Consider the following 27,325-nt stretch of genomic DNA (forward strand, 5'->3'; position numbering starts at 1 on the left):
ATGGGGGATAGCCAATTGTCTACAGATCTCCACAACAATGCCCCATCCTTCACATTGATATAGTTCTTTGTTTGGGATCTTTTGATATCTGGATTGGACCTTTTTCTGTCAAGACAAGACTAAGACAAGTATATTGCTGAGATAACTTGCCTGCAGCCGCCCATAGAGATTTGGTTAGACATAGTTGGATCGGAGTTACCGCAGGCTTGCGTGTTCTGTAACCCGAGCAGCAAAACTTTGTCCTTGACCCTTGTATAAAAAGCCCCCACCCGAGTGGCAGGCCTGGTGGGAAATGATCAAGGGTAAGGTTGCTTAGAGAAGAGGTATACTCTAGCCCAGGTGGCGACGAAGCATGGTAGTAGGGCAGGAGGAAAGTCAAGGGAGATGGAGGAAAGAGCTAGGAGTCAAAGGGCATTCATGGAGGTCTAGACAAAGACATGTACATGCAAATATATATAGGAGGATGGGGAAATAGATCTATGTGTCTATATTTATAGGTCAAGTATTAAGGTGGCGGAAGGACCTTGGGCCTCTACTCAAACACTCCCTCAATGCATGAATACCTTCCTTTATTAAATTGGAACTCTATGATGCTCACTCTCCCGACACAACGGCTGGAGCCAAAGTGGGTGAACAAGTAAATGTGGTGAAGAAAGCTGATGGTGCCCGGCTATCAAAAGAGATAGTGACTGGGGTCTTAAAGGCTTGAAGATAAACAAGCGGCCATCTAGCTCAGAAGCAACAAAGTCCACATGGAAGAACACACCAGCCTGTGTGATCGAGTGGTCCCAAAGGGATCAGTTACCAGGCATCAAAGAACAAAAAATCATATCATTGAACAAAAAATCATATCATGCACACCTCCATGATAGGATCGCTGAAGACAAATGGGTGCATAAGCAAATGTGGTGAAGAAAGCTGATGGTGCCCGGCTATCAAAAGAGATAGTGTCTGGGGTCTTAAAGGCTTGAAGATGAACAAGCGGCCATCTAGCTCAGAAGCAAATAAGCCCACATGGAAGAAGCACACCGGCCAGTGGGATCACGAGGTGCCAAGGGACCAGGTATAAGGCATCATGCAAAAAAAAAAGATATAAGTGTGTGTATGTATGTGTATATATGTATATATATACCATATTAAATGAAGGGGGAAGTGCAGAGTGGAGACCCAAGGCCCAAGTGTTGGCCAATGGAGATCCCCTCATAGAGGGGTTTAGGAGAGGAGATGGGTTAATTAGGGTGCGAGGTAGTACCGATGAAGAACACAGCTTTCCCCCAGATCCTGGATGCTTCCTCCCCCCAACTACCATGATCTGAATTCTGCCTTGCAGGGCTGGATAGGGCAGAGGCTGTACACTGGTACATATGAGGGCTGGAGGTACAGGGAATCCAGGGTGGATGATACCTTCAGGACCAAGGGTGTGAGGGACGATGCTGGGAGAGTGGAGGGTGAGTGGGTTGGAAGTGGGGAACTGATTACAAGGATCCACATGTGACCTCTTCCCTGGGAGAGGGACAGCAGAGAAGGGGGGGAAGGGAGACACCGGATAGGGCAAGATAAGACAAAATAACGATGTATAAATTACCATGGGCACATGAGGGAGGGGGGAAAAGGGAGGGAGGGGGAAAAAAAAGAGGACCTGATGCGAGGGGCTTAAGTGGAGAGCAAATCCCTTGAGAATGATTGGGGCAGGGAATGTATGGATGTGCTTTATACAATTGATGTATGTATATGTATGGATTGTGATAAGAGTTGTATGAGTCCCTAATAAAATGTAAAAAAAGAAAAGAGGAGAAAAAAATGATTAGGGCAAAGACTGTACAGATGTGCTTTATACAATTGATGTATGTATATGTATGAACTGTGATAAGAATTGTATGAGCCCCAATAAATTGTTAAAAAAGAAAAAAAAGCCCCCACCCCCCGCCCTTGAGTCACATAGGAGAGTATGAAAGTGTTTCACAGGGGTTTCTGAGGTGGTAAATCGGTACAGGTTGGCTGGCGGGTTTGAACCGCTACCCTTGCAGTTAGCAGCACAATGATGAACCAACCCATTACCTATCAGCATGGCCACAAAGAGAAAAAGTCGCATTTTATTTGGGATTTCCTTCTCACTCACTCTCAGATTTTGATCTGGGGGCCAAAAGGCACCAGGGAATACAGAAGGGTGTATAAGAGCAAATCGAGCAAGGTCATCAGATGTTTTTTCCAAATACCATCTCTGTCTTCCCGGGCACAAATAACTTTACTGTGCTCACGCTACTGCCGATGTAGAAGGAATTGCTTCAAAGTAATGTTTTTTAAGTAGCATAGCAGTCTGTTGAGATCTAAGGAGACAGTCGTGATCCCGGCTCAAAATATTAGATTAAATGATGGGAATATTATGAACAGGCATATGGTATTTCAACTATATTTTTATTCTGTCCAATACATAAATATATAATGCACAAAAAACTGTGTTCCATGGTTAAAATAATTTTATAACTTAGAGCATAATTGCTAATTAGTTGCCATTTTCATTTTCCCTTAGTTATATTAAATTTCGTTCTTGTTCATTAAACTTGAAACCGTCTCCCTGCAACTACATATAGCTAAGTCCTAACTAAGGAAATGGAAGCAGAAGTTGTGGGCTAGGATTTAATAATCTTTGGATCCCCAAACAGCACCCTCTTGCCTATACCCTTTTTCTTCCTCCTGCTTCCCCTCCACCCTAATTTGCAATGCCAATTTTCCAACAGAATATTTAAGGCCTGCATATAAAATCATGGGGCATCTAAGTAAACACAATCATGATATGAACAGAAATGTTACATGAAAAACTGCAGCTTCACTGAAAGAAAACCAAGACTTTGGGAAATGACTGATTGAAGGTCAAGGGAAGAAATGTGCAAGATGAGTTTAGAGTGTTATGTTAATTAACAAGGAAGACTAAATGGATCCTAGTGCTAATCTAAATAAGTCCTCAGTGGACAAAGATAAAACAACCTGAATAGCCATAATGATAATAAGTAAATTATAGCTCATAAAATAGGTTAACATCTCTAAGTTCATTTTATATCAATAGCTATATAATCACAAACCAGGAGAATAAATGCAAACATTCATTTTGTACAAGGGTGCTTTTAAAATTTCATGGAAAAATGTAATTGGAGTGTAAAAGAATTTTTCCATGAACATTTCGGAACCCGACCTGCATGCATGCATGTATGTGTGTGTTTAAATCATGCTATTTGTCCTGTGGCCTCAGTGGCTTAAAGCCCTTGACGTCCAGAATCTGGAGTGCCGAGAAGAGATTTGGATATGAGTAACCTTGGCCGTTTATGATTGTGTTCTCCTTTTACCAGTGCACTCTCTCTCCCCTCAAGACATCATTCAGTAGTAATAGTGATTTGGGCCTTTTGCTAAGTCAGTGGTTCTCAACTTGTGGTTCGTGACCCTTTTGGGGGTTGAACAACCCTTTCACAGGGGTCACCTAAGACCATCAGAAAACACCTATTTCCGATGGCCTTAGGAACCGAGACACCGCTCCTCTAGCTGTCTTCAGGCGAGTCTGCCCATGTGCAGATATGCTGATCTGGTGAGAAAGAAGCTATCTCAACCTTCACACTGATGTTGGCTTTTTATCCATACTGTCGCAATATGTAGCAATGCAGTTTACTATTGTTTCTTTAAGACTGTTACCCATGCTGCACCATGCTTCAAGATAAAATTTCATTTATTTTTAATTTAATATTGTTCAATTTCTAACAATGAAAATACATCCTGTATATCAAATATTTACATTGATTCACAACAGTAGCAAAATTACATTATGAAGTAGCAATGAGACTAATTTTATGGTTGGGGTCACCAAAATATGAGGAACTGTAGTAGAGGGTGGCGGCATTCAGAAGGGTGAGAACCACTGTGCCAAGTATTACTGGCATTCATTGTTACATTAGCACCTCTTATTGCTTATCTAATTACACTCTATGTCTGATGTCTTGTGCTAGGAAATAACACACTGCTGGGTTTCTGGTCTGCATCTAAATATAGCCTAATGGATTCAGTAAATATTAAATCATTCGGTTTGACATTTAAAATCCTAGAGACTATTTAAAATGTGAATATTACATTACACTTTTAGAGTCATTTTCACAATTATTTTGTTGATATTTGGGGGAGATTGTGTGGAGCATCTAGATGAGGTGAGAAAGGTTCCCACTATCCAATTGTTTTTCTTTAATATTTTTTTCCTCCAATAACTTTTACATGCATAATTCAGTGCCATTGATTATACTCTTCATGTTATACAACTATTATTGATATCGTTCCTATCCAACTATTAACCATTGAACAAGTTTCAGAACACAGAAAATCCCTGCCAATAACTGATAAGGACTTTGTGTAAATTGCTCAATGTGGCCCAGAGTTTCAACAGAATGTTATTGCTCCCCTCGGAGTTTTTCTCCTTCTCATCTTAGCCCAGTATCCCCATAGGTACACTTCAGTCTCCTATTGTCATCAATACTCGCCTCATCCTGCCTCTAGACTTCTATAATTCACAGTACGATCCTAACCTTTCACTTGTTCTTGAACCCAAATCATCTCTCTCCTCACTCCTCCAGTTTCACAGCCCTTTATGATGACCACTTCTTTACAAGCAGCCTTACTGACCTCTGCCCCAATCTCACAGGGAAATTGTAAGGCATGCACGCATGAACACACGTGCAGTGCTTAGGGCAGTGTGTTAGGTGATATTGGCTCTGGAGAGGTCAGCGGTTGCTGTTGGCTAACATCTCCACTCTTCTTGTGCCTACTGAAAGAGTGCCACTTTGGTAAACCTGTGCTAACTCATCTCATGACCACACAGCTCACATATGTTACACAGCCTAACAAAAACAATTTTTTTTCTTGGTGTCTTGTTTTTAAGACTATTTCTGGGGTTATTTGGGACTCTAATTCAGAAAATTGATGGACCACATCAGCTCCAGTTTCTTAGATACGGTGTTCCACTGTATTTACAGCTATTAAGTTTTACTAATTTTGTTATACTAGTTTGTTAATTTATCATCCTGGTGTTAAATATGTGGAGAATTCAGGCCCACAACTACAGGATAAGTCAAAAAAGGTAAGACATATTTGCAAAAGAATTAGGTATGAAGGGATTTCCAAGGGAAGCTGTAGACGGACCCGTAGTGTTGGGTCTGCAGCCTTTAAAAGATTTAAAAGCTTGGAAACCCAAAGGGCAATTCTTCCTTGCACGTTCATTATGCATCAAATCAGCTAGATGGCAGTGACTTTTTCCTTTCGGTACAGGAGACTGCACTATCTACAGAGACCACATGCAAAGCCAGAACACAGGATGAGATGAGTGGAAACTCTAAAAGAACATTGAAATGACTCATGTGTGGGAAATGGAAGGGCAAGGTAGCGTGTCAAAATACAACAATTCATAGAAACTTTCATCAGTATTTTAAAGATCTTTTTCTTCAAATTATGTAGTAAACAGTTCACAACACATTTTAATATATTTAAATATTATGTATATAGAAATATATTGAAATTCATATACTCAATGTATATTCTGGATAGTTTATGTTAAATGTTTCAGAGGTGAGGTCGACTCCAAACTAATTATAAGAAAAATTCTGGGGGATCAAAGGGGAACTGATTGTAATGATTGATGTACAATTCTCCCACCCCACCCCAGGGGACAAACAGCAGAAATGTAGGTGAAGGAAGACAGCAGATGGTATAAAATATGAAAATAAAAATAATTTATAAATCATCAAGGGTTTGCGAGGGTGGAAGGGAGAGAGGGCTCAAGTAGAAAGAAAAGGTTTTGGAAATGATGATGGCAACATATGTACAAATATGCTTGATACAATGGATGGAAGTATGGATTATGATAAGAGCTCTAAGAGCCCCCAATAAAATTATTTTTAAAAATAATAAAGTAAAATAAAATAATATCATATAAAAGTAATTCTAACTTTTAAGAGTGTGTACACATTGAGAGTTCTACCATCTGATAACAAGACTGGGGAATTTTAATTTAATTTAATTAATTTATTTATTTATTTTTGGAATTTTAATTTTAATAAAGGAGTTTGAATTCTGACAGATCCATTTTGGGGTTGAGAACATTTGAGTCCCCACTTACTGTATCACTCCCAGAGAGTTGATTGGTGTTCATAATGAGCCTGTGGAGCGGAGGGGAATATCTGGTAGTTTCTGAGATGTGAGTCTGTACGGAGCAGAGGTCTCATCTCTCTCTTGCAGAGTGGTGGGTGGGCTGGCCTTTCAGTTAACAGGTAAACATATAACCCACTATGCCGTCAGAGCACCTTACTTATCGTACAGTAACTTTTATTTTTTGGCCCCTTTAAAGACAACTTATTGTAACTGCCTGCTCTTCAGTTCCTAATAAAGGTGAAGTGATACTTGGGAAACATTCCAAGTTCATGTGATTTGTACTGTTCAAATATACCTGTGGATCAAAGGACACCATGACCTAAAAACATGACCTAAATATTTGTACAGCACAAACCAGTACAGGGTGAACTTCCTCGATCTCAGGTTTGGCTAACATTTCATTAACAAATTGGGACTCTTCTGTTTGAGGAGTGAAGAATGGTATATGACCTATGTTCCGTATCTCAAAATGTAGGGGTGAGGGGGAACGTGACTCCTTTGGAGTCAAGTCTGGTCAAGTGTGGTGCACTCAAGTTGGTCAGTATTTTCAATTTTGCCTAGAACTCTGGTTTGCTAATGTGTTTGCTTTTCCACTCTACAACATATATGCTTCAAACCTGTTTCCTACATCTTTCAGATTTTTGGGCAACAAATAACAAATGATTTAATCTGGCCTAATAATACATTACATCATATGCAAGATAATACATCTAGGACATCATGCTTGGTAGAGGTTTAGCAAAACAAAAACAATTCCCTCAATCACATGGGTTGATAAAGTGGTTGCAATACAGCAAAGCTTGTGAGAATGGCGAGGTGTTTTTATTGTGAGAATAAAACAACGCTTGTGAGAATGACGAGGTGTTTTCATTGTGAGTTGTGAGAATAAGACAATGCTTGTGAGAATGGCGAGGTGTCCGTTGCACACAGGGCCATTATGACTTAAAACTTACTCAATACCACTTAGCAACAACAGTTGCATCATAAGAAATCACAAAGACAGCAATCTCGGGATTGGTAAATCCAGGGTTCTGTGGTGCTGTCATAGCACCAAGATCTAGCTAAGGTGTATACAGATTCCTGCTCCACTTTAGGGGCAGCATCATGATTTTTTTTATTGAAAGATACTATAAAGGTCCTCCATGGGGCCTTTAAAATTATATTAATAATATCTTTACATCAACCTCTGGTATAGAATTTAGAATATTGTTGAGCTAGGGGGGTGTTACTAAGTTTGAGGACTAAGGTGCACCTGACTCAAACTCATTACCTTCAAGTTGATGTCTACTCATACCCTTTCAGACAGGATAGAACTGCCCCTATGAGTTCCTGAGACTGTAACTCTTTATAGGAATAGAAAGGCTCATCTTTCTGCAGAGCAGCTGGTGCTTTCAAACTGTTGACCTTGTACATCACAGCCCAACTTGAGGGCTCCTCACCCCTGACCCAAGCCACAGTATTTTCAATTGCCTCATATACATGTGAAACTTGGATATTTAATAGGGAAGGTGGAAGAATCATTGCATTTGAATTGTCATGCTGGCAAAGAATTGAAAGCACCATGAACTGCCAGAAGGACAAATAAATCTGTCTTGGTAGAAGTATGGCTACATTAGAGAAACAAATCCACAGAAACTCATATGTATATGAGAGTTTTATATAAAGGGTAAGTGCACATCAAGAAAACATCCCAACCCAGTGCTGCCCAAGCCCACAGTCCAACATTATCCCATATGTCTGACACCGATCCACAAAGACCTCCATCTCACAGAACACACACTATGACACCGACTGCAGGAGGAAAGCCAAGTCAGTGAATGTGTAAGCATCTCAGCGCTGGCAGGGGTCTCCACACGGCTGCTCCAGCACCCAGGGCTGCATCGGGGTAGGCCCATGCGGCTTCTCCTCAGGGATGTCTTGCAGGAAGTGGGCCTTGTCTCACGTGCTTTAGACACATTGTCAGGAGAGACCAGTGTCTAGAGAAGGAACTAATGCTTGATCAAATAGAGAAACTGAACAAGAGGAAGGCCCTCAAGGAGGTGGGTGAGCACAGTAGCTGCAGCAAGGAGCTCAAGCCTAGGAGCAGCTGTGAGGATGGCACAGAGCCAGGCAGGGTTTCCTTCTGTTGTCCCTAAGGTCGCTATAGGTTGGAACTAATTCAGTGGGCACCTAGCAAAAACAACAGGAAATATTGGTATATGAGAAAACTTTGTAGACTAAAATAAACTTAAGGGACTAAATTCTGTTTAAGAAACAATGAGGATCAGACCTAGGGCCCAAAGCTGAATAACATTTATTCACTGTGGCAGGACTAAATCTGCTGAGCTAAGACTTGCCCTAGAAAGCCAAGTAAATATGAAGGGTTTTGCCCTTTTTCCTAATAGTGCTCTTATACTTAATTTACCCTCTATGATTGACTATTTCCTTCGGCATGCCTTCTGGGTTTGTTCATGTGATGAGGTACTTCATAGTTTCATCATTATTCTTTAACATTGCATGATAATATCCCATTGTGTTTATTTACTCTTCTGTGGGGGACCAGCCCCCACAGAATGAGTTCAAGGGGTGGTTGTATAATTCAGGAGTAAATTAGACATCAGACAAGAAAAAGCATGCAAACATTCATCTTCAGGACCATCATGGCTTCATGAGCCAGGTCTTGCAATCTCACAAGTTTATACAATCTGAGCACGCAGGTCACGGTAAGCACAGTAACAGGAAGGGGTTATACAATAGACAATATACATAACAGGGAGGACAAGCTAGGTATATGCACGCAATAATAAGGGGAGGCACTAGGGTCACACAGGACAGGAAGGCATGAATGTAACAAGATGGGCGGGCTCTAGAATCAAGATGGCAGCCTAACCTTGGTTGGCTGAGTTGGCTTGACCTTAGGTGCCTTTGGCCTTTCCGTATCAGAAGGGAATGGGTCCTATTTAGGGTGGGGAAGACAATAGGGTCTGATTGCCTTAGATGGCTGACAACCTTCAGGTAGATAACCTTCAAGCAGTTGAAGTCTTAAGTATATAGTCAGTGACCATGTGTTTGCAAACAGCACGGTGATTTGGCATTCTTATAGGGGAGGCATCATGGAGAATAACTTTTATATATGAGAATGTGAGTGGCACGAATCTCCAACCCATGAACATGAAAGTTTCCTCCACAGACCCTTGGCCTCCCAGACTCCTAAATGTATGAATGTTGAGAGTTTGTCCACATATACTCTCTTCCCAATTCTGTTTCCCATATCTTCCATTGATGAACATGTAATTTGTTTCTATCTTTTTACTGTTATTTATAGTGAAATATGAACATTGGTGTACATATATTTGTGTCATGGTTTTTATTTCTCTAGGATATAGACTGATACTAGTATACTGATAGATATGAAGACCAATAGATTAAAATTGAGAACCCAGAAATAAAACCAAGTACCAATAAACACCTACTCTTTGATAAAGGACTAATAGTAAGTGGGGAAAATAGAGCCCTTTCAACAATTAGTACTGGAAGCACTGGATCTTCACCTGCAAAAAAGTGAAACAGGACCCATACCTCACACGGTGTACAAAAACTCAAGATGGATCAGAGACCTAAATATAAACCATAAACACTAAGGACAAGCTTAAGGACCCCTCATACAAGGTTGATTATTCTAATGCAGAAATGAGTTCAGTTCGAAAGAGAATGGCTACATTCTTAGCCCGTCTCTACTCACCTAATAAACTTGGTCACTTAGGAATTTGTCCCACGTTTTTTCCTCACTCTATCCATGACCATCTAGTGTGATCCTTTCCAGTTGATATGGTAGCTGGCACCATCGAGTTCTTCTCGCCTCCAGGTTATTTGTACTGTCCATTACTCTATTGGACTGTGTTTCCATGTGTCTTGATTTTTGCCTCACCTTATATGGTTGCTCACAAGCTTGTAAGACCCAAATAGCTACTCATCAAATTATTGGATCTTGTCGTTGTGAATTACATTTTATCAGTTGATCCTGATGGTCCCCCAAGGTTATGGTCCTGGTTCCCTGTGTTTAGTGACTCATTCGGTCAAGATTATTATGTCTAAGATATTTTTCTAACATTGCCCCCTATATGCTCTTACCACATGCATGGATATAGTAAGTATGTATACAAACCCAAGTATACATATAAAGATATCCTCTGTCAAACAAATATATTTGTGTATGTGTGTGTAGATGTAAAGTTGTCCGGCAGTTAACAAAAAAAAACTTTTATTTTTAATTCCACTGCATAGTTTTATCAGTCCCCAAGATTTTTAAAAAAATCATTTTATCGGGGGGCCCTTAGAAATCTTACAGCAATCATCATTCAGTTGTGCATATGCTGCCATCAACATTTCCCAAACATTTTCTTTCTACATGAGCCCTTGGTCTCAGCTCCTTTTTCACCCTCCCTCCCACACCCTCTTAGCCTTGTGAATTCTTGATCAATTGTATATTATTGTTGTTACGTTGTGTCTTACACTGTCCATTGTCTCCCTTCAACCAGGGGTGGGCTGTATATCTAACCTTGTGATGGGTTCCCACTTTGCTTCCCCTCTCCCCCCACCATCCACTTACCCTCATGATTTCACTACTCCCACTACTGTTCCTGAGGGCTTTATTTATATTGAATTCCATGTGTCAAGAGCTCTTATCTGTACCCATGTATGTTCTCTGGTATAGCCAGATTTGTAAGGCAGAATTGGATCATGGTAGTGGTGGAGAGCAAGCATTCAGGAACTAGAGCAGTGGTTCTCAACCTTCCCAATACTACGACCCTTTAATACAGTTCCTCATGTTGTGGTCACCCCTCAACCATAAAATTATTTTTGTCGCTACTTCATGACTGCTATTTTGCTACTTTTATGAATCAGGCAACCCCTGTGAAATGGATGTTTGACCACCAAAGGGGTCACAGCCCACAGGTTGAGAACCACTGAACTAGAGGAATGATATGTGTTTCATCAGTGCTGCACTGCACCCTGGTTGAACCATCCTTTCCTTGCAACCCTTCTGTGGGGGATGTCCAAATGTCTACAGATGGACATTGGGTCTCCATTCCAACCCCCCTCCTTCACATCATTATAATTGTTTGTTTTAATTCCCAAGATTCTGTCTACAGATGAACTTTAGGGATTCCCAGACTCAGATGCCTTAGAGAACTAGGCAAATTTTGTGAACTAATGAAAAATGTCTGATATGAGAAGATCTGACAGATTATGATACACTAGCTTCTTTTTTTTAATCCAACTTTAAACAAATATTGGAGTTTAATTTTAATATTTAGAATTAATAAAATCAACTAAAATAAATCCTCTATACTACTCTTCCTTTCATTTGAAATAGGGAAGTTGGCATCAAGGTTGACACCAAAATTTCAGTCTTGTCTTAATTTTTTTTTCATTTTACCATTTCTTTGGTTGAAATATGCAAGGTTAAATTGAACCTTGACTTCTTTTAACAGGCAGACATTTTTATTTAATTTCATATAGAAAATAGTTGATTATTAGCATAATACCCTTTTTGGTTTAGTTTAGCTAGTTGTAGAAATCTGAGATACCACATTCATCACATTTTCCTTTGTTGTGCTATATATTTTTTAAACATTTTATTAGGGACTCATACAACTCTTATCACAATCCATACATACATCAATTGTATAAAGCACATCTGTACATTCTTTGCCCTCATCATTTTCAAAGCATCTGCTCTCCATTTAAGCCCTTTGCATCAAGTCGTCTTTTTCCCCCTCCCTCCCCGCTCCCCGTTGTGCTGTATTTCAATTGTACTTCTTAGCTTGCATTCGTAGCTCTTTGCGCACACTATTAATATTAATTGAGAAAAGCAAACAAAACATCCTCTTTAGACAGTTTAAGTACACATAATTACCAAGATACTTGAGTATAAGCCGAGGTACCTAATTATTACCTGGGAAACCAGAAAAACTGATTGACTCAAGTATAAGCCTAGGGTGGAAAATGCAGAAGCTATTGGTGAGTTTCAATAATCAAAACAAATGAAAATAAAATTACTAAAAATTGAGACATCAGTGAGGTAATGTATTTAAATATATATTTTTTGTATTTAAATATTTTTAAAGACGACTTTGAAAAAGAACTTTCATGGTAATGTGGTCCCGTCCCTCCCCCTCCCCTCCGCGCGAGATGTGTTAGCTTGGGAGGAGGGGGCGGGCTCCGTGCGGGCAGAGAGTGGGGTGGGTGGTGGTGGTGCAGGATGTGAATTAGCACAGAGACCAGAGGGGAGAGAGGGAGCGCAGCCACAGACACATCCTCACCAGTTCAGCTGCTGGCGTAAGTGAATTACTACGGGTGCATCTGCGAATTGGAGCTGTCCATGTCATAGGACGGCTCTGATTGGTTAGATGTGAGTAAACAAACATTCAAAGCCCTGCAGTGTCAGGGGGGTTTAGAATGAACAGTGGAGGAACGGCAATCACCTGTGAAATAACAGGTGCTCATCCCGTTATCTAGGGGGGTGGGGAGCAGCGAGAAGTTGCATCTCGCTGGGATACCGCTGACCCATGTATAAGCTGAACCCCAGTTTTTCAGCACATTTTTTGTGCGAGTTTTTCAGCTTATACACGAGTATATATGGTAGTATGCCAGGAGGGGAGAGAAGGCAGTTAGCTTCTATGTCAAATGCAAATATATCATTCTGGTCATCATCTTTTATTTCTGCATACTGATTTCAGCATGGAAAAGTGGACCAGATGATTTCTTACCAAACTGGTAGTGTGGTTTCCTACTAAATTTCTATAGGAATGAATTAATAGAACTTGAATTATGCTTTAACAATCCCCTTGGAGAGAAGTGTGTGAAGTGATGAGATGGTTTATGACGTCATCCAGTTTTAGCTCGTGAAGCAGGGTAAGGATGGTTCCTCCCATGCTGGAATGCAACGTTCTCCGTGAGACGATGTCCTTGGCCTCCAGCCCACTGTCCACTGTCACATCATGATGTATCTGGTTCACCTATCAGAGCAGTGGAATTTATGCTGTTTCACTCCAGGGAGTGGACCTGATTTGTGGTGTTTCTACTTAAACATCTATATGACCTGTCCCTTTGTTAACTTTTTCAAAATCCTCATTCCTAGACAGCGAGAGTATAAACCAGGTTGCTATGAGTCAGCATTGACTTGATGACCATGAGTTTGGTTTTTCAGTTTATCTGTTGGACAAGATAATAATTATTAATGATTTTATGGCTACTGATAGCAATTGTGGTTTGAATTTGGTAGTATACTTACACTGTTGCAGGTAATATTCCATGTCAGAATCATTTGTTAGTGATTTATGCCTGGTCATTTATTAATGATTTATTCATGATAGAGAGTCTCAAGTGTTATTAACTTTGATTACAAAATTATATTTATTTCAAAGCCCTTTCCCGTCCCCCTAAGATGCTGACTTTTGCATGTAAATGTTTGGTCTTGGTTTATGTTTATAAATGAAACACTGAAGTGTTAAAACCAGCTGGGCATCAAATCATCGCATGAATTTTCTCTCTCATCCATTCTACAGGAGGGACGCAGAGATTGCCACGCGCTATTGGAATGTCCCTGGCAAAGGAGCTCATATTTTCTGCACGTGTGCTAGATGGCCAGGAAGCCAAAGCAATTGGCTTGATCAGCCATGTTCTAGAACAGAACAAAGAGGGAGATGCTGCCTACAAGAAGGCCTTGGACCTAGCCCGAGAGTTTTTACCTCAGGTACTCCCAATCATATTTTCGTTTTCTCTTTTTTTATTATTAACAGGTTGACAAAAGAATGATCATTGTCACAATTCCTGAAATAGCCTTGGCTTGTGTTACAAGTGATTGAATATATGGTAGCTGTGAAACAGAAACATCATAGTAGATTAACACTGAGACCCTCCAGAATGAAAATGAAGACTTGAAGATTACCTGAGGGCTCCTGTATCCATGCTTTGGCATTATATCATGTAAAGCATTTACCATACATGGCAAAATTATTTGAAGTGATTAATAACTGAAACCTCCAACTCGAGCCAGGCGCGTGCAGGGAGGCTGGTAGATGGGGCATAGTGTAGTCCATTCCCAAGTTGAACCACACGAACACACCAATTTTTACTAGTATAACGACCTCAGTTTATGTTGTCAAAGGTTTTATTTTGATCGATTATTTTGAAATAACCTACTTGAAAAACAGGAGTTGCTTGTTTTACTGTGTGTGCCTGATGATGTCAGCATTGTGTTGGTTCCTTTGTGCACCGCACACTCATAATGTCAAAATTCAGAATCCCTATCCTATTGGCGCTAATCTGACTACACGAATGACTGATATGAGCCACAGTGCTTTGGTGGTCTTGTGTTAAGCGTTTATTTGTTCTGTCCTTCTTTCCAAGTGCATTTTTGGTCTAAAATCATGCATTCAAGAATTTTAACATAAAAGGAGTCACGTTTTGCTGTGGACTTAGTGACATTGCTCAACCTCCTAACCATTTCGTGACTCAGAATAACGCAGGAGCTCTTTATGCAAACAGGATTTATAACATGTTTGAGAAGCTAGTGAAGTCTCCCCAGAAAATTCCATTTTACCCCGCCTACATCTGGCCAAAGATTTTCTTTCTTTTTTTTTTTTTTTTAACATTTTATTAGGGGCTCATACAACTCTTATCACAATCCATACATATACATACATCAACTGTATAAAGCACATCAGTACATTCTTTGCCCTAATCAATTTCAAAGCATTTGCTCTCCACTTAAGCCCTTTGCATCAGGTCCTCTTTTTTCCCCACTCCCTCCCCGCTCCCCCATCCCTCATGAGTCCTTGATAATTTATAGATTATTATTTTGTCATATCTTGCCCTATCTGGTGTCTACCTTCACTCCCTTTTCTGTTGCCTGTCCCCCAGGGAGGAGGTCACATGTGGATCCTTGTAATCGGTTCCCCCTTTCCTACCCACTCACCCTCTACTCTCCCAGTATCGCCCCTCACCCCCTGGTTCTGAAGGTATCATCCACCCTGGATTCCCTGTGCCTCCAGCTCCCATATGCACCAGTGTACATCCTCTGCTCTATCCAGACTTGCAAGGTAGAATTCAGACCATGATAGTTGGGGGAAGGAAGCATCCAGGATCTGGGGGAAAGCTGTGTTCTTCATCGGTGCTACATTGCACCCTGACTGACTCTTCTCCCCTAGACCCCTCGTGTGAGAACCCTTGTGCAGGCATCTCGAGGTGTCTGTGCACAGTGCAGAGCAGAGCTCTTGAGACAGTGGCACCCCTCGCGTATGCTTGAGCATCTCTTTTAGTGTAAGTGCCTAAGTTTGCACAAAACTCCAAACTGCAGCCAAAGAAATGGAGACTAGGAAAACCCGGGCTGCCAAGAAGACCTTGCCATGTTCTGTATACTAATTGTCTTCTAGTTGATGATTATGAACGAAATTACAGCCTGCCTCACTGTTGGTGCCAATTGCCTCTCAGCTTCCCTTTACTCTATCAGACAAAGGCTTTTCTGTGAAGCCCATTAACATCGAATTATTCTTCTTCCAGAACTGCTGTAAATTCCACCTCTTCCATTCTCCAAATCCTGTAATAAGCCAGCATTGTCTATAATGCTGGAAGCTAGGACAGCCATGAGGCCAGGGGAGGAATGGCTGGGAAGAGGCGTGAGGGAACCTTCTGGACGGATAGAAATAAATGACTGATTGGAGGAATGGTTACCGTGCATCTGTCAGAACTCACCCATGTGTGCACGTCAACTTCAGTTCTGAAACCGTGTGCCCCTTTCTCATTGTTGGTTGTATGGTGTTGGACTCGCGCTGGCCTGGCCTTCAAAGAAACCTGCAGTTTGACTCGCCACCCCACATAGCTCTGCTGGGCCCCATGCCTGTCCTAGGGTTTCATTTTTTATTTAAAGACAGGTCGCCTTTGACCCCCTACTTATACTACTGTACGTGAAACCCCAACATATGAATCAGATAAAATCAGTTAGTGAGTGTTTAAGTATGGATTTGTGATTGTTGTCTATTATGAATCCTATCCGTAAGATAACCTGACTCGGTGCTGTGAGCACTAATCTGCTCAGGGGTGCACTAGGACATGGCTGTGTATCCCTGTCTCAAATATGTTTTCACTGGTTTTATATGAGATTTTTGAAGAATTAAATTCCTGACAAACATTTTCAGACTTCTTGTGGACCATCATTATGGGATGGTGAGTATCACTGCATTGCATACACAGGCTATCTTTTGTGTTGGTCTGGGTAGACTAGAGAATCAAATTCATAGACACTCATGTATATGAGAAAGAGGTTTATATATAAGAACAATTGAATATTGAGAAAACATCCCAGCCTAGTCCAGATCAAGTCCATAAGTCCAATATTAGCCCATATGTCTAATACCAATCCATAAAGTCCTCTTCAGACTTACAAAACACATGCAATGATGCCGAATGCAGGAAGATCACAGGCCAGTGCGTGGGAAGTCTTTGTAGATCCAGTGGCATTGTAAGCATCTCAGCACTGGCAGGAGTCTATATGACTTCTCAGGCTCCCGAGGTCTCGTTGCATCAGGGCAGGTCCCTGCGGCTTCTCCAGCTCCCACGGCATAGTGCCATGTGTCTTGTCAGTAGAGTGCCTCTCAGGGAGTGAGCAGAGAGATTATCTCCTGTCTCTGAGAAGGAAAATGCCAGTTTCCAGAATCCTCAGGAGAAGGCCATGCCCACACAGAGGCCTCATTGGCTGTGATCTGATTGACAGACTAGACTCCACCCCTTCACTCTTAAACCTCTCAAGTCCCAGATTGACCCCAGATTATATAACTACCACATCATTGGAAAGCCCCTCCTCTAGCTGGTTGAGTTTCTAGAGAATTCTAGAGTTTGGCTTAAACTGATTGGACCGGTGACTTGCTATTCACCTCCCATACTACTCACAAGATCCTGCTCTTCCTTGATACATCACTCCCAATAATACTCAGACAGGGAATACAATGTTGAGTTTGTTTTCCAAAATCTCAGAATAGGTAAATCTATAGAGACAATAATTGGGGTTTTGCTGGGGGTGTTGAGAGGGAAAGAGGAGCTAGTACAAGAAAGGAGAAAATGTTCTAAAATTGATTATCATCATGACTTTATAATTTTTTTCACTATGTTAACATTATTGTACTATTAAAGTTTTAACAGTTAATATTTGAAAAAATTTTAACTTTGTTCAGCTATTTCATTATTTTTAAATTCTATTTTTTCGTGACCATGTATACTTACTAATATACCATCCTCAGGTAATATTGGTGCTAACATGAAAAATAACAATGCAAGTGCCTGAAATGAATGATTTCTGATTTTCACATTTATCAGTAGCATCAGTCTCAGGTATTGATGCTGAGAAAAAATAACAGCACTAGGGGCTGCAATGGATGACTTTTCAACCTCACATTTTTCGTAGCATCAACCTCAACTGGTCTGATCATGATCACACACATGTCTGCCCTTTCTTTTCCTGTCTTAGCTTCTAGGGAGAATTGATTGTTGGAGCAAGGCAAGTCTATTTACTGGACACACAGTACCAGCTCACCTTCGAGAATGTAGGGTTCATCATGTAACAGTGGTCCTGGGCCATCGCTACCTGGCTTGTGAAATACAGTTTTCACCACGACTGCTTAGTTAAGTTGAATTCTCCAGACAAAGCCATTGCTAGTTCTGTGCCATGGATCCATCAGTAGAATATTTTTAATGATACTGGGATGTACAAAATAATTTGCATAAACAGGAATGAAAGTCGCTGTTGATTTTTTTTTCATCTGAATTTTAGGGACCTGTTGCTATGAGAGTGGCAAAATTAGCAATTAATCAAGGGATGGAGGTAAGTTACCTTACTGCTCTTTTTTTTTTGGACTACAGTGTAGAGATTCCATTTAATTGAACCTTGTTCACATTACCTTTTAATATTTTAAGATATAACCATTTGCTACTAATACTGAAAGCCACTGAGGTTCCTTTTAGCTGCATCATTGGTTTCGTTCTACTTTAGCTGTTCCTAATTCAGTATTATAATCACCAAACCAGAATCCACTGTCTCCAAGTATATTCTGACTCATAGGAACACTATATAGAATTTTCTAAAACTATGGGGGCAGACAGCCTCGCCATTCTGCAGAGCACCTGGTAGATTTGAACTGTGGATCTTGGGTTAGCAGCCCAGTGCCTAACCCCCTGCACCTCCAGAACTGCTGCTCATAGCTTAATAATGTTACTGCTATCCTGTAATTTTAACCTGTTTATAATTTTTGCCAAAGAATTACTCCATTTATTGATTAATGGTTCATAAAAATCCAAAAGAAAATATATCCAGTATGTGTATTCATAGTGCCAATAGCATAGTATAAAAAACACTGCAAGGAAAACTTCTTAGCCCAAAGCCAAATCTGGCATTGTCCCTTTTAGTGTCTCAGTGAGCTTTCTCCCGAGAGACTCGCATAGACTACGTAGAGCTTATGCTGTCGTGGAATTTGCCCCTGTGAAGGAGTGCAGCCCCCGCCCAATACAAAGGCAGGAAGGGGAGGCGAAGTGTGCAGGAACCCACTGGCAGTGGACTTTTTAGTTCAGCAGCTCTGGTTTGATTAAGTTATGGGAACTTTGAAGAACGATACTTCTTCCTTTCAGATCCAAGAGCTACATGGTCTTTCGGGCTCCGTAGCAGTAACAAGAGACGGGGATTGTTAGCAGGCTGTTGTTAGGTGCCATCGAGTCTTGTCCGGCCCATTGTAGCCTTAAGCATAACACAAGGAGACACTGCCCAGCCCTGGCCATCCTCACAATTGTCCCTATGCCAGAGCCCTTTGTTGCAGCCACGGTGTCAGTCCGTCTATCTCCTCGAGGGTCTCCATCTTCTTCACTGCCCCTCTGCCTTACCAACGATGATGGCTTTCTCCAAGGTCTGGTTTCTCCTGACAACATGTCCAAAGTATGTAACCGTCTTGACGTCCTTGCCTCGAAGGAGCACTCTGGCCACACTTATGTCAAGGTCGATTGGTGCGTCCTTTTAGCAGTCCATGACACTTTCAGTGTTTTTTTCTCCAGCACCACTTCTACGGCCTTCCTTACTCAGTGTCCAACTTTCATGTGCATACGAGAAGGTACCCGCCTCCCCGACCCCCCAAAAAAGTGTTTTGGCTTTTTTCTCAAAGCTAGGTACTTAATTTTTTTCACAAAACAATCTTATCACCTTCAACGTACTCTCAATTACACTTAATACATTTATATGACAAATGGAATCTGCGATTCTATTCTTGGAAACATGTTTCAAACACTTCTGTTTGGATGGCGGGCATCAACTCCCTCGTTTTTGTTTGTTTAACCTCTTCTACACCCTCAAATCGCTGTCATTTCATGTCCTTCTTCATTTGTGGAAACAAAAAAATCGCAGGGAGTGAGATCAGGTGAGTTAGGTGTGTGTGGCAACAGAGGCATGGTGGTTTTGCCAAAAACTGGCATACTGTGTGTGAGCAGGTGCATTGTCGTGGTGCAAAACCAGCCCCCACCTGCTGCAAATCAGGCCTTTCTTGTCACACGCTATTATGCATTCTTTTCGGAACCTCTAAGTAGACAGCTTGATTAACAGTCTGACCTAGTGGAACAAACGCCACATGCTCCAGATCTCCGTCATTTAAAAAAAACAACAAATAAGCATCGCCTTGATCTTTGATTTGACTTGAAGAGCTTTTTGGACATGAGGTGACGATAGCATCTCCCACTAGCTTGATTGATGTTTGCTTTTGGGGTCATAAGAATAGCCCTGTCTGGGGCTCGGCTCAAGGGGAGCCCCTCTGGGACATGGGGTGCAGTGAATGGTGTGACCCTGTGCTGGGCATGCCTACACAGTAGGGTATGATGGGCCCCGCTAGGGTTTCCCATAAGTTTCTTCCCTTTTGCTCTAAAAAAAGAAGAAGAATCATGTCTTGTCACAAGTAATTACCTTGGGAAAAAGTCTGAGTCCATTCATAGCTATTCTTTCAAAGCACGGCTTGTTTGTACTCGATGCTCTTTTTCCTGGTCAGTCAGAACCTGAGGCACAGATTTTACAGGGACCCTTTTCATTCCAAAATCTTTGGTTGCAATTTGCTGAATCCAGCTCCAAGAAAGTCCAGATAATGGCCCACCGTCGTTTTTGAGGACAAGTGCACAAATTTTGTCAACATTTTCATTCGTTTGGGAAGTTGACAGACTTCCAGAACAAGATTTGTCATCGGTTGATATTTCACCTTTTTTGTAACAAGAAAACCACTGTACACTTGAGTTTTTCCATAGCGCTATCTTTGTAAGCTATGTTCAACATCACAAGAGTTTCTCGGGAATTTTTCCCAAGCAGGAAACACAATTTCCCAGCGGCACACTGTTCTCTTAAATTGGCTATCACACAAAAGTAAGGTTTGAGGGAAATTGATTTTATGAAAATATTCACTGTGACAAGAGAGCACCTTCCCAGATGACACCACTGAGTGCACTAATTCAGAGTGAGTTGCTCAATGCTCGCTTAGCAGGCAAAATGTGTACTATGAAATGTGTACACTGAGTGGATCTTTCCCCCTTTTTTTGTGGGGTCCCCCCTCATACAATGCAACAGAAAATACCATGGCCTGGGTCAGGCGCACATCTGTCCTCAAAGTAACATCCTTGCTTTTTAATACTCTGAAGAAGTCGTGTGGAATATATGTACCGAATGCAACACGTCTTTTGATGTTTTGACTGTTGCTTGAATGAGCATTGACTGTGAATTCAAACAAGACAAAATCCTTTTTTCCTTTTATCACGATGTTACGTGTTGTTCCAGTTGTGAGGGTTTGGTCTTCTTTACACTGATGTAACTCTTATTGAAGACTGCAATCCTTGATCTTCATCAGCAGCTACTTCAAGTCTTCTCGGTTTCAGCAATCAAGATTGCATCATCTGCATATTGCAGGTTCTTAATAAACCTTCTTCCAATCTTCATGCTACATTCTTCTTCATGTAATGCCAGCTTCTCTGGTGATTTTCTCAGCGTCCAGATTGAATAAGGATGGTGGAAGGACACAATCCTGACACACACACCTTTTCTGATTTCTAACCCTGCTGTATTTTCCTTTCTGCTTTCACACCCCGTCTCTTGATCCATGTACAAGTTCCACATACACACAGTAAAGTCTCCTGGAACTCCCATTCTTCTCAAGGTCATCCACAGTTTGTTTTGGTCCACACAGTTGAATGTCTAGGCATGGTCAATGAAACACAAGTCAACACTTTTCCGGTATTCTCTGCTTTGAGTCGAGATCCATTTGACACCAGCAATGCAAATTCCTTGTTCTACGTTCTCTCCTGAATCTGACCTGAACCTCTGGCAGCTCCCCATTAATATACTGCTACAACCATTGTTGAGTGATCTTCAGCAAAATTTTACTTGCATGTGGTACCAACAGTCTTGTTCCACAATATCAGCATTCTGTTTACATCTTTCTGTAGAATGGGTATCTCTGTACGAATCTCTTCCAATCAGTTGGCCAAGTAGCTGTGTTTCATATTCCCAGTTATAGATGAGTGAGTGTTTCCAGTGTTTCATCAGCTTATTGAACCATCTGGATTGCTATCCCATCAATTCCTGGAGGCTTACATTTTGGCTAATGCTTTCCATTTAATTTGAACGCCACCCTTCACCATCGGTTCTGGCTCCAATGCTGCCTCCTGAGATGATGGAATGTTGGCACTTTCTTTTTCATATAGTGATTGTTTATTCTTTCCATGAAGAAAACAAAAGGTCATTAAAAAGACAGTAAAGAAAGAAAAGATCAAAATGCATGTCAGAAGAGACTGGAAACTTAATTGCAGAGTAGCTAAAGCAAATGGAAAAAAATGATGACAAAAGGTCGAATAGAAACTTTCAAAAGGTAGTTCAAGAAGACCAAGACAAATATTAAAATGAAATGTACAAAGACCTAGAGTTAGAAAACCAAAAGGGAAGAACACATCCAGTATATCTTAAACTAAAGGAATCCAAGAAAAAAAAATGTAAGCCTCAAGTTGCAATATTGAAAGATTCTATGGGCAAAACATTGTTAGGCGTAAACAGTTTTTAAACTTGGCGAAGTAATTGATTGGTTTTTTTAATTATCATGCAATACTTAACAGTTACAATAGTAGTCACTTTATACAGCCCTTGCTATGTGCTAGGTTTCTATTTATACACACACATACTTACATATGCGCACACATACACATATAGGCTGTCTCCACTGTCATCAAGTTGATTCTTTCTCATGGCTTTCTGAGACTATAAATATTTACTGAAGTAGCAACCTCACAGCATGAACCGCCAACCTTGAGATTAGCAGTATAACACCCAACAGTGGCACCATAATTACTTTTGTTGTTGTCAGATGTCCTCAAGTTGGTTCCAACCCATAGTACCTCGATACACCAGAACAAAACTACTGCCCAGTCCTGCCCCCTCCTCACAATTATTCCTATGCTTCTGGTTCAGGACCTTCTTTTTGAGCTTTGTGTACAAAGAGCCTGCTGAATTTTCTCTCTCTGTGTCTCAGGTTGATTTAGTAACAGGATTAGCCATAGAAGAAGCCTGTTATGCTCAGGTATGTAAAACACATACATATTCAGCGAGGATTCAAAGTATGTGTATCGTCTGTATAATGCAAATGAATTCTGTATCCTGAGCAACTTACTCACCGGCCATATCAAAGACTTGCAAAGGAGTTGAAATGTTTGTGCTGTCTGATGTAACCACCCTGCTCGGACAGGTTCTGCAGGACTGGACTAATCCAGTTCATCTCGTACACTTAATCTAGAGGAGATTAGAACAATTATAGCAGTACCAGTCACTGTTGCTCTTGTATTTGGGCTGTGAACGTGGGTCGTGACTATGTATAAAATGATAATGAGGGAGAGAAGGCTGTAAGTGATATGGGTGCCTTATAGATGCCTGGCTGTGTAAGATTTGTGGACCTCTCAAGAGGAGAAAGCACTATATTTCTCCCTTGGAGCAGCTGGTGGCTTCAAACCCCTGACCTTGCAGTTCTCAGACCAACTTATAATCTCTGTGGCATTAAAAACATCTAAAATAGCAAGAGAGTTTTGTGTTACTGAGAATTGGAAATTGCCTCTGTTCCCATGCAAGCATGCTGGTGTCCCGAATTGCGAACCCTGTGTGGAGTGTGACTCACTCCCCCGACTGTGCATATAAATCACCACCTGCCATGGACGCGTACATGCAGTGAATGAAGTAAATTAGAAATGGACAGCCTCATTGTACAAAGAGAAGTTTGAGAAAGATATTTGGGGTTTGCGATGATAAATTTAGTAACATAATTAGAATTGTTCAAATGACGAATTTTTGCATGTCATCCACTTGATTTCCACTTAAAATGACCCTCTGTGGCCGTCTAGACCTGCCCGATAGGGTTTGCTGAGCTGTAAATCTTTATAGAAGCAAATTGCCAAGTCTTTTCTCTCAGGGAAGCTAGTGGTCAGTTAAAATCATTGACCCTTAATGAATCTCAGAATTTTTTAATGTGCTTTTAATTTGTTTTCTCAGATGAAGCATGTTAAACTTTTACAGTTGTTTTCAGTGTTCAGAAGAGGTAATATGATGTTTTCTTTTTCTTAGACCATTCCAACGAAAGACAGACTTGAAGGTCTTCTTGCTTTTAAAGAGAAAAGACCCCCTTGTTATAAAGGAGAATAGAAGACACAGAAACCCTTAAAATGCTACGTATTCAATGTACTTCTGGAAGTATCTTTCAGATGCGTTATATGCCTTGGCACACGAAATTTCACCAACCAACATGAAATGTAAATTATCTCATTAATGTGTTAAATATCTGGAATAGTCTCCTATTGTGTGTACCTTGTTCAAATATATATCATGTCATTTTCCTTCAGGTTTATAAAGCTAATAGAGTATGTTGTTAAAATCGCTAACTCAAATTAGTTATGTTTTTAAAAACTTCCTGCATAAGATGCATTTGGTTTTTTAATTTTTTAATGTGAATAATTTATATATTGCACACTTTAGGAAATAATGCTGATTGTATGTCTACTGTGCTGCATTAAGAAAATAAAATTATTTCCTGTATACCAAAAATGCCAGGTTATACCAAATAAAGTTTCTAAAGGATAATACACAAAAATTTACATATATAATATACATATCTTAACTGATTCTAAATAAAAATTACTAAATATAAATAAAATTAGATAAAAGAAAACTAACTCGAACATTTTTCTTTTCTACCTTTTTGTGCCTATTTCCTCTGTACAGTAGTTTTTTACGTAGTCAGTCCCAGAATGCAGGGAGTGGAGATGGGGAGTAATCCAATCAGACACGAGTGCCAGAAGGCTGTGTAACCAACCAGAGGCCCAGAGCTCTGCTGCTTCTGAGAATCCTTCCTACTGCCTGGACTTGCCTGACCTGCTGGTCCAACCAAAGGGACATGCACCATGCCCTCCTCTTCCTCCTCCCTGCCGGCTCCCTATTGCCTCTGTTGCTGTTGAGACCCTCTGACTCATAGTGAGGCTGTCAGACAGATTAGAATGGTGTCGTAGGCTTCCAATATCTTTACCAAAGCAGACAGCCGCATCTTTCTCCTCTGGAGTGACTGGTGGGGTCAGCCATTTGTTTAGCTACCACACTCTTACCCACTGCATCGCCAGGATCCCTTGCTAGAAGAGAAAACCACAGTCCAGCTACGGTTCCAATTGCCATAGAGCCAATTTCAACTCTTAAGATTGAGTCTAGACCACAGGATCAGAGAGAGAGAACACACTTTCTTCTTCTAACAGGAATATATTTCTTTCTGCCACTGACCAGGCACAACAACTCTCAGGAGAGGGTCATAAGGACCAAGTTTTGCATTTATTAAGCAGTATTGAAAGGGCAGGGATAGATGTGAAGTGTGTGGGAATTGTAAAGTGTAGCATTCAATATGAAAATGGGCGAGTGTTACAGGTACCTCAAGTAATGTTAGATACCTTTGTTTTCTATTCATCTGAAACCAGAACATCATCTAGGGCTATGTCCAATTCTAAATTACAGCACTGGAGAAGCCCAGCTCACCACAGATAATGTGCTTTGCTGATTTGTTAGCCTCTGGTGGCCCACTGTTAGCCTGGACACTGTAGTTTAGCTTCATTCCCCTGATGTGTGTGTACCCTTATTAATTACTCTCTTAGATGTTGACAGAATGATGACCTATTTTGCTATGCATTTTCTACTCCTGGTGAGTTCGTTTTTCTTTGGAAGCATATAGACTTAGTTTTTAAAATCACTGGAACTTTTAACTTTGGCAATTAAAATTTGAGATCGCAATCTCAAGTCTAAATGTTTTATGAAGACAACCCTAACAAAAGAGTCATTTTCATGGAATCTGTGCAACACTGTAAAGAATACAGGGTTTTTTTCCCCATCAAATTAGCTGCTGAGACTATGTTAATTCACGATGATTGCTCAGCTGATAAGCATAATGGAAAAAGGAGGTCGTTAAAATTCACATTCTTCTCTCGTGATTATGTCTGGTGTCGCACACACACTTTATTAACTGATACTCTTGCTGTGATGTTCATTTCTTATTGTTTTGTTAGTCTTCTAAAAGTTTCGGGCACATTTGTCTTATCTGTGACATTAAAATGCCATTTCCACTTTAACTGAATAGGATATAATTATGCTAGTAGAGGGAAAACTTGAAGAGTGTGTGGAGTGGTTTGCCCATCCTCGGGCTCATTGTCTAGTCCAATGTTTCCCAAAGTGGGTGACACCACCGACTGGAGGACACTGAAGGAATTCAGAGGGTGTTGCAAAAGCGGTTACCCACACCTTATCCTGGATTAGGGACTATCGTGCAGAAATTTTTAACTACCAGGGCGCTGCTGAGTAAATTTTTTTTTTCCTGAAAAAGAGGCAGTAGGCCAAGTAAGTTTGGAGACCAATGGCCTAGTTTATGATGTTGATTGAGCAGCATTGAATTTCGTAAGTCGCCTAAGTGTATTTAAAAGCAAAGATACCATCATAGACTCACTTACCTAAAGCAAAGGGAAAGTGCCTGTCCAACTCGGGGTGAATGCTCGGGTTTGCTCGCACGCAGCACTGGTGCTGGAGGATAGCCCGCCCACTCTCGCCAAGGGCAAGCAGGGGGACGTTCAGAAGAGGCTCTGCTCCTGCCTGACGATGGTCATCCAAGCCAGCTCGCTTGTTTGGACTTTACTTCTCCAACATGCAAAGTCTTCTCGCATCCTTGCGCTGCATCCAGAAACTTAGCACAAGCCAGGAAGACAATGGATCGACCCATAGCTTCGATTAAAGTAAAACTCTCAGAAAGGCGGAAAGAGTGAGCACAGTGTAATTCAGAGGATAAAAGCTAAATAAAGGAAAAAGACATTTTGCTTTATCTCAGCAAATGAGACCTACAGATCTTGAAGTAATTGAAATTAAAAAACCATTGCTGCCGTGCCAGGTCCAACTCCTAATGACCCTAGAGGACACAGTATAATTTGCTCCATAGCTGGTCCAAGGCTGGAACTCCTGACGGGGCAGACTGCTGCATCTTCCCCAGCAGAGCACCTGAGGACTTCAACCTGCTGACCTTTACGCTCGCTGGCCGCTGTGCAGCCAGGTCTCCTTGTGACGTAAATTAGTGCTGGTTAACTTATCACTTATCTCTGACAAAGATCTCTGAGGGATTGAGGTTCTCAGACAAGAAAAGTTGTAATATCCAAAACAATAGGGTGTGTGTGTGTGTGTGTGTGTGTGTGTGTGTGTGTGTGTGTGTGTGTGTGTGTTTTGTAGCTTTTGGAACCATCAAACCTGAAATCATCCTTTAAATCACATTAGTGTAAAATTGTTTCCGTTTTCAATGACAAATGGGTCGGTTTCCCACAGAATCAAGCCCGTGCTCTTCATCATAGACATCACAGAATCGACATGTCACACGGTATTTGTCTGAAAACACAGAAGTAGATTGTACCTGGGGCTAACGAAGGGCATGTCAAGTTAGAGATGTGATCCTTGGGAGAAAAATTGATATTTTTCACATGAGCTTGGAGCTTTTCCTCAGGTGAACTTAACACAAACTTCTGGTGATATGATCTACATTTCCTCTTATTTAGGGTCAAA

The 27,325-nt window shown here is 40.9% G+C and overlaps 1 protein-coding gene across 3 annotated transcripts in view; it reads left to right on the forward strand.

Annotated features, from left to right (window-relative positions):
• Window positions 1-24,372, forward strand: part of AUH (AU RNA binding methylglutaconyl-CoA hydratase) — a 167,738-nt gene extending 143,366 nt beyond the window's left edge. For 2 of the 3 annotated variants that reach the window (XM_075549755.1, XM_075549757.1), the window contains 4 exons: window positions 13,728-13,915; window positions 17,987-18,037; window positions 22,746-22,793; window positions 23,825-24,372. In XM_075549755.1, the coding sequence (XP_075405870.1) occupies window positions 13,728-13,915; window positions 17,987-18,037; window positions 22,746-22,793; window positions 23,825-23,902 (365 nt within the window). In that variant the 3' untranslated portion in view covers window positions 23,903-24,372. The other variant, XM_075549756.1, reaches the window with a different exon arrangement.
• Window positions 24,373-27,325: the final 2,953 nt, after the last annotated feature.

This window comes from Tenrec ecaudatus, chromosome 5 (genome assembly GCF_050624435.1).
Source record: "Tenrec ecaudatus isolate mTenEca1 chromosome 5, mTenEca1.hap1, whole genome shotgun sequence".
NCBI classification, from domain to species: domain Eukaryota; kingdom Metazoa; phylum Chordata; class Mammalia; order Afrosoricida; family Tenrecidae; genus Tenrec; species Tenrec ecaudatus.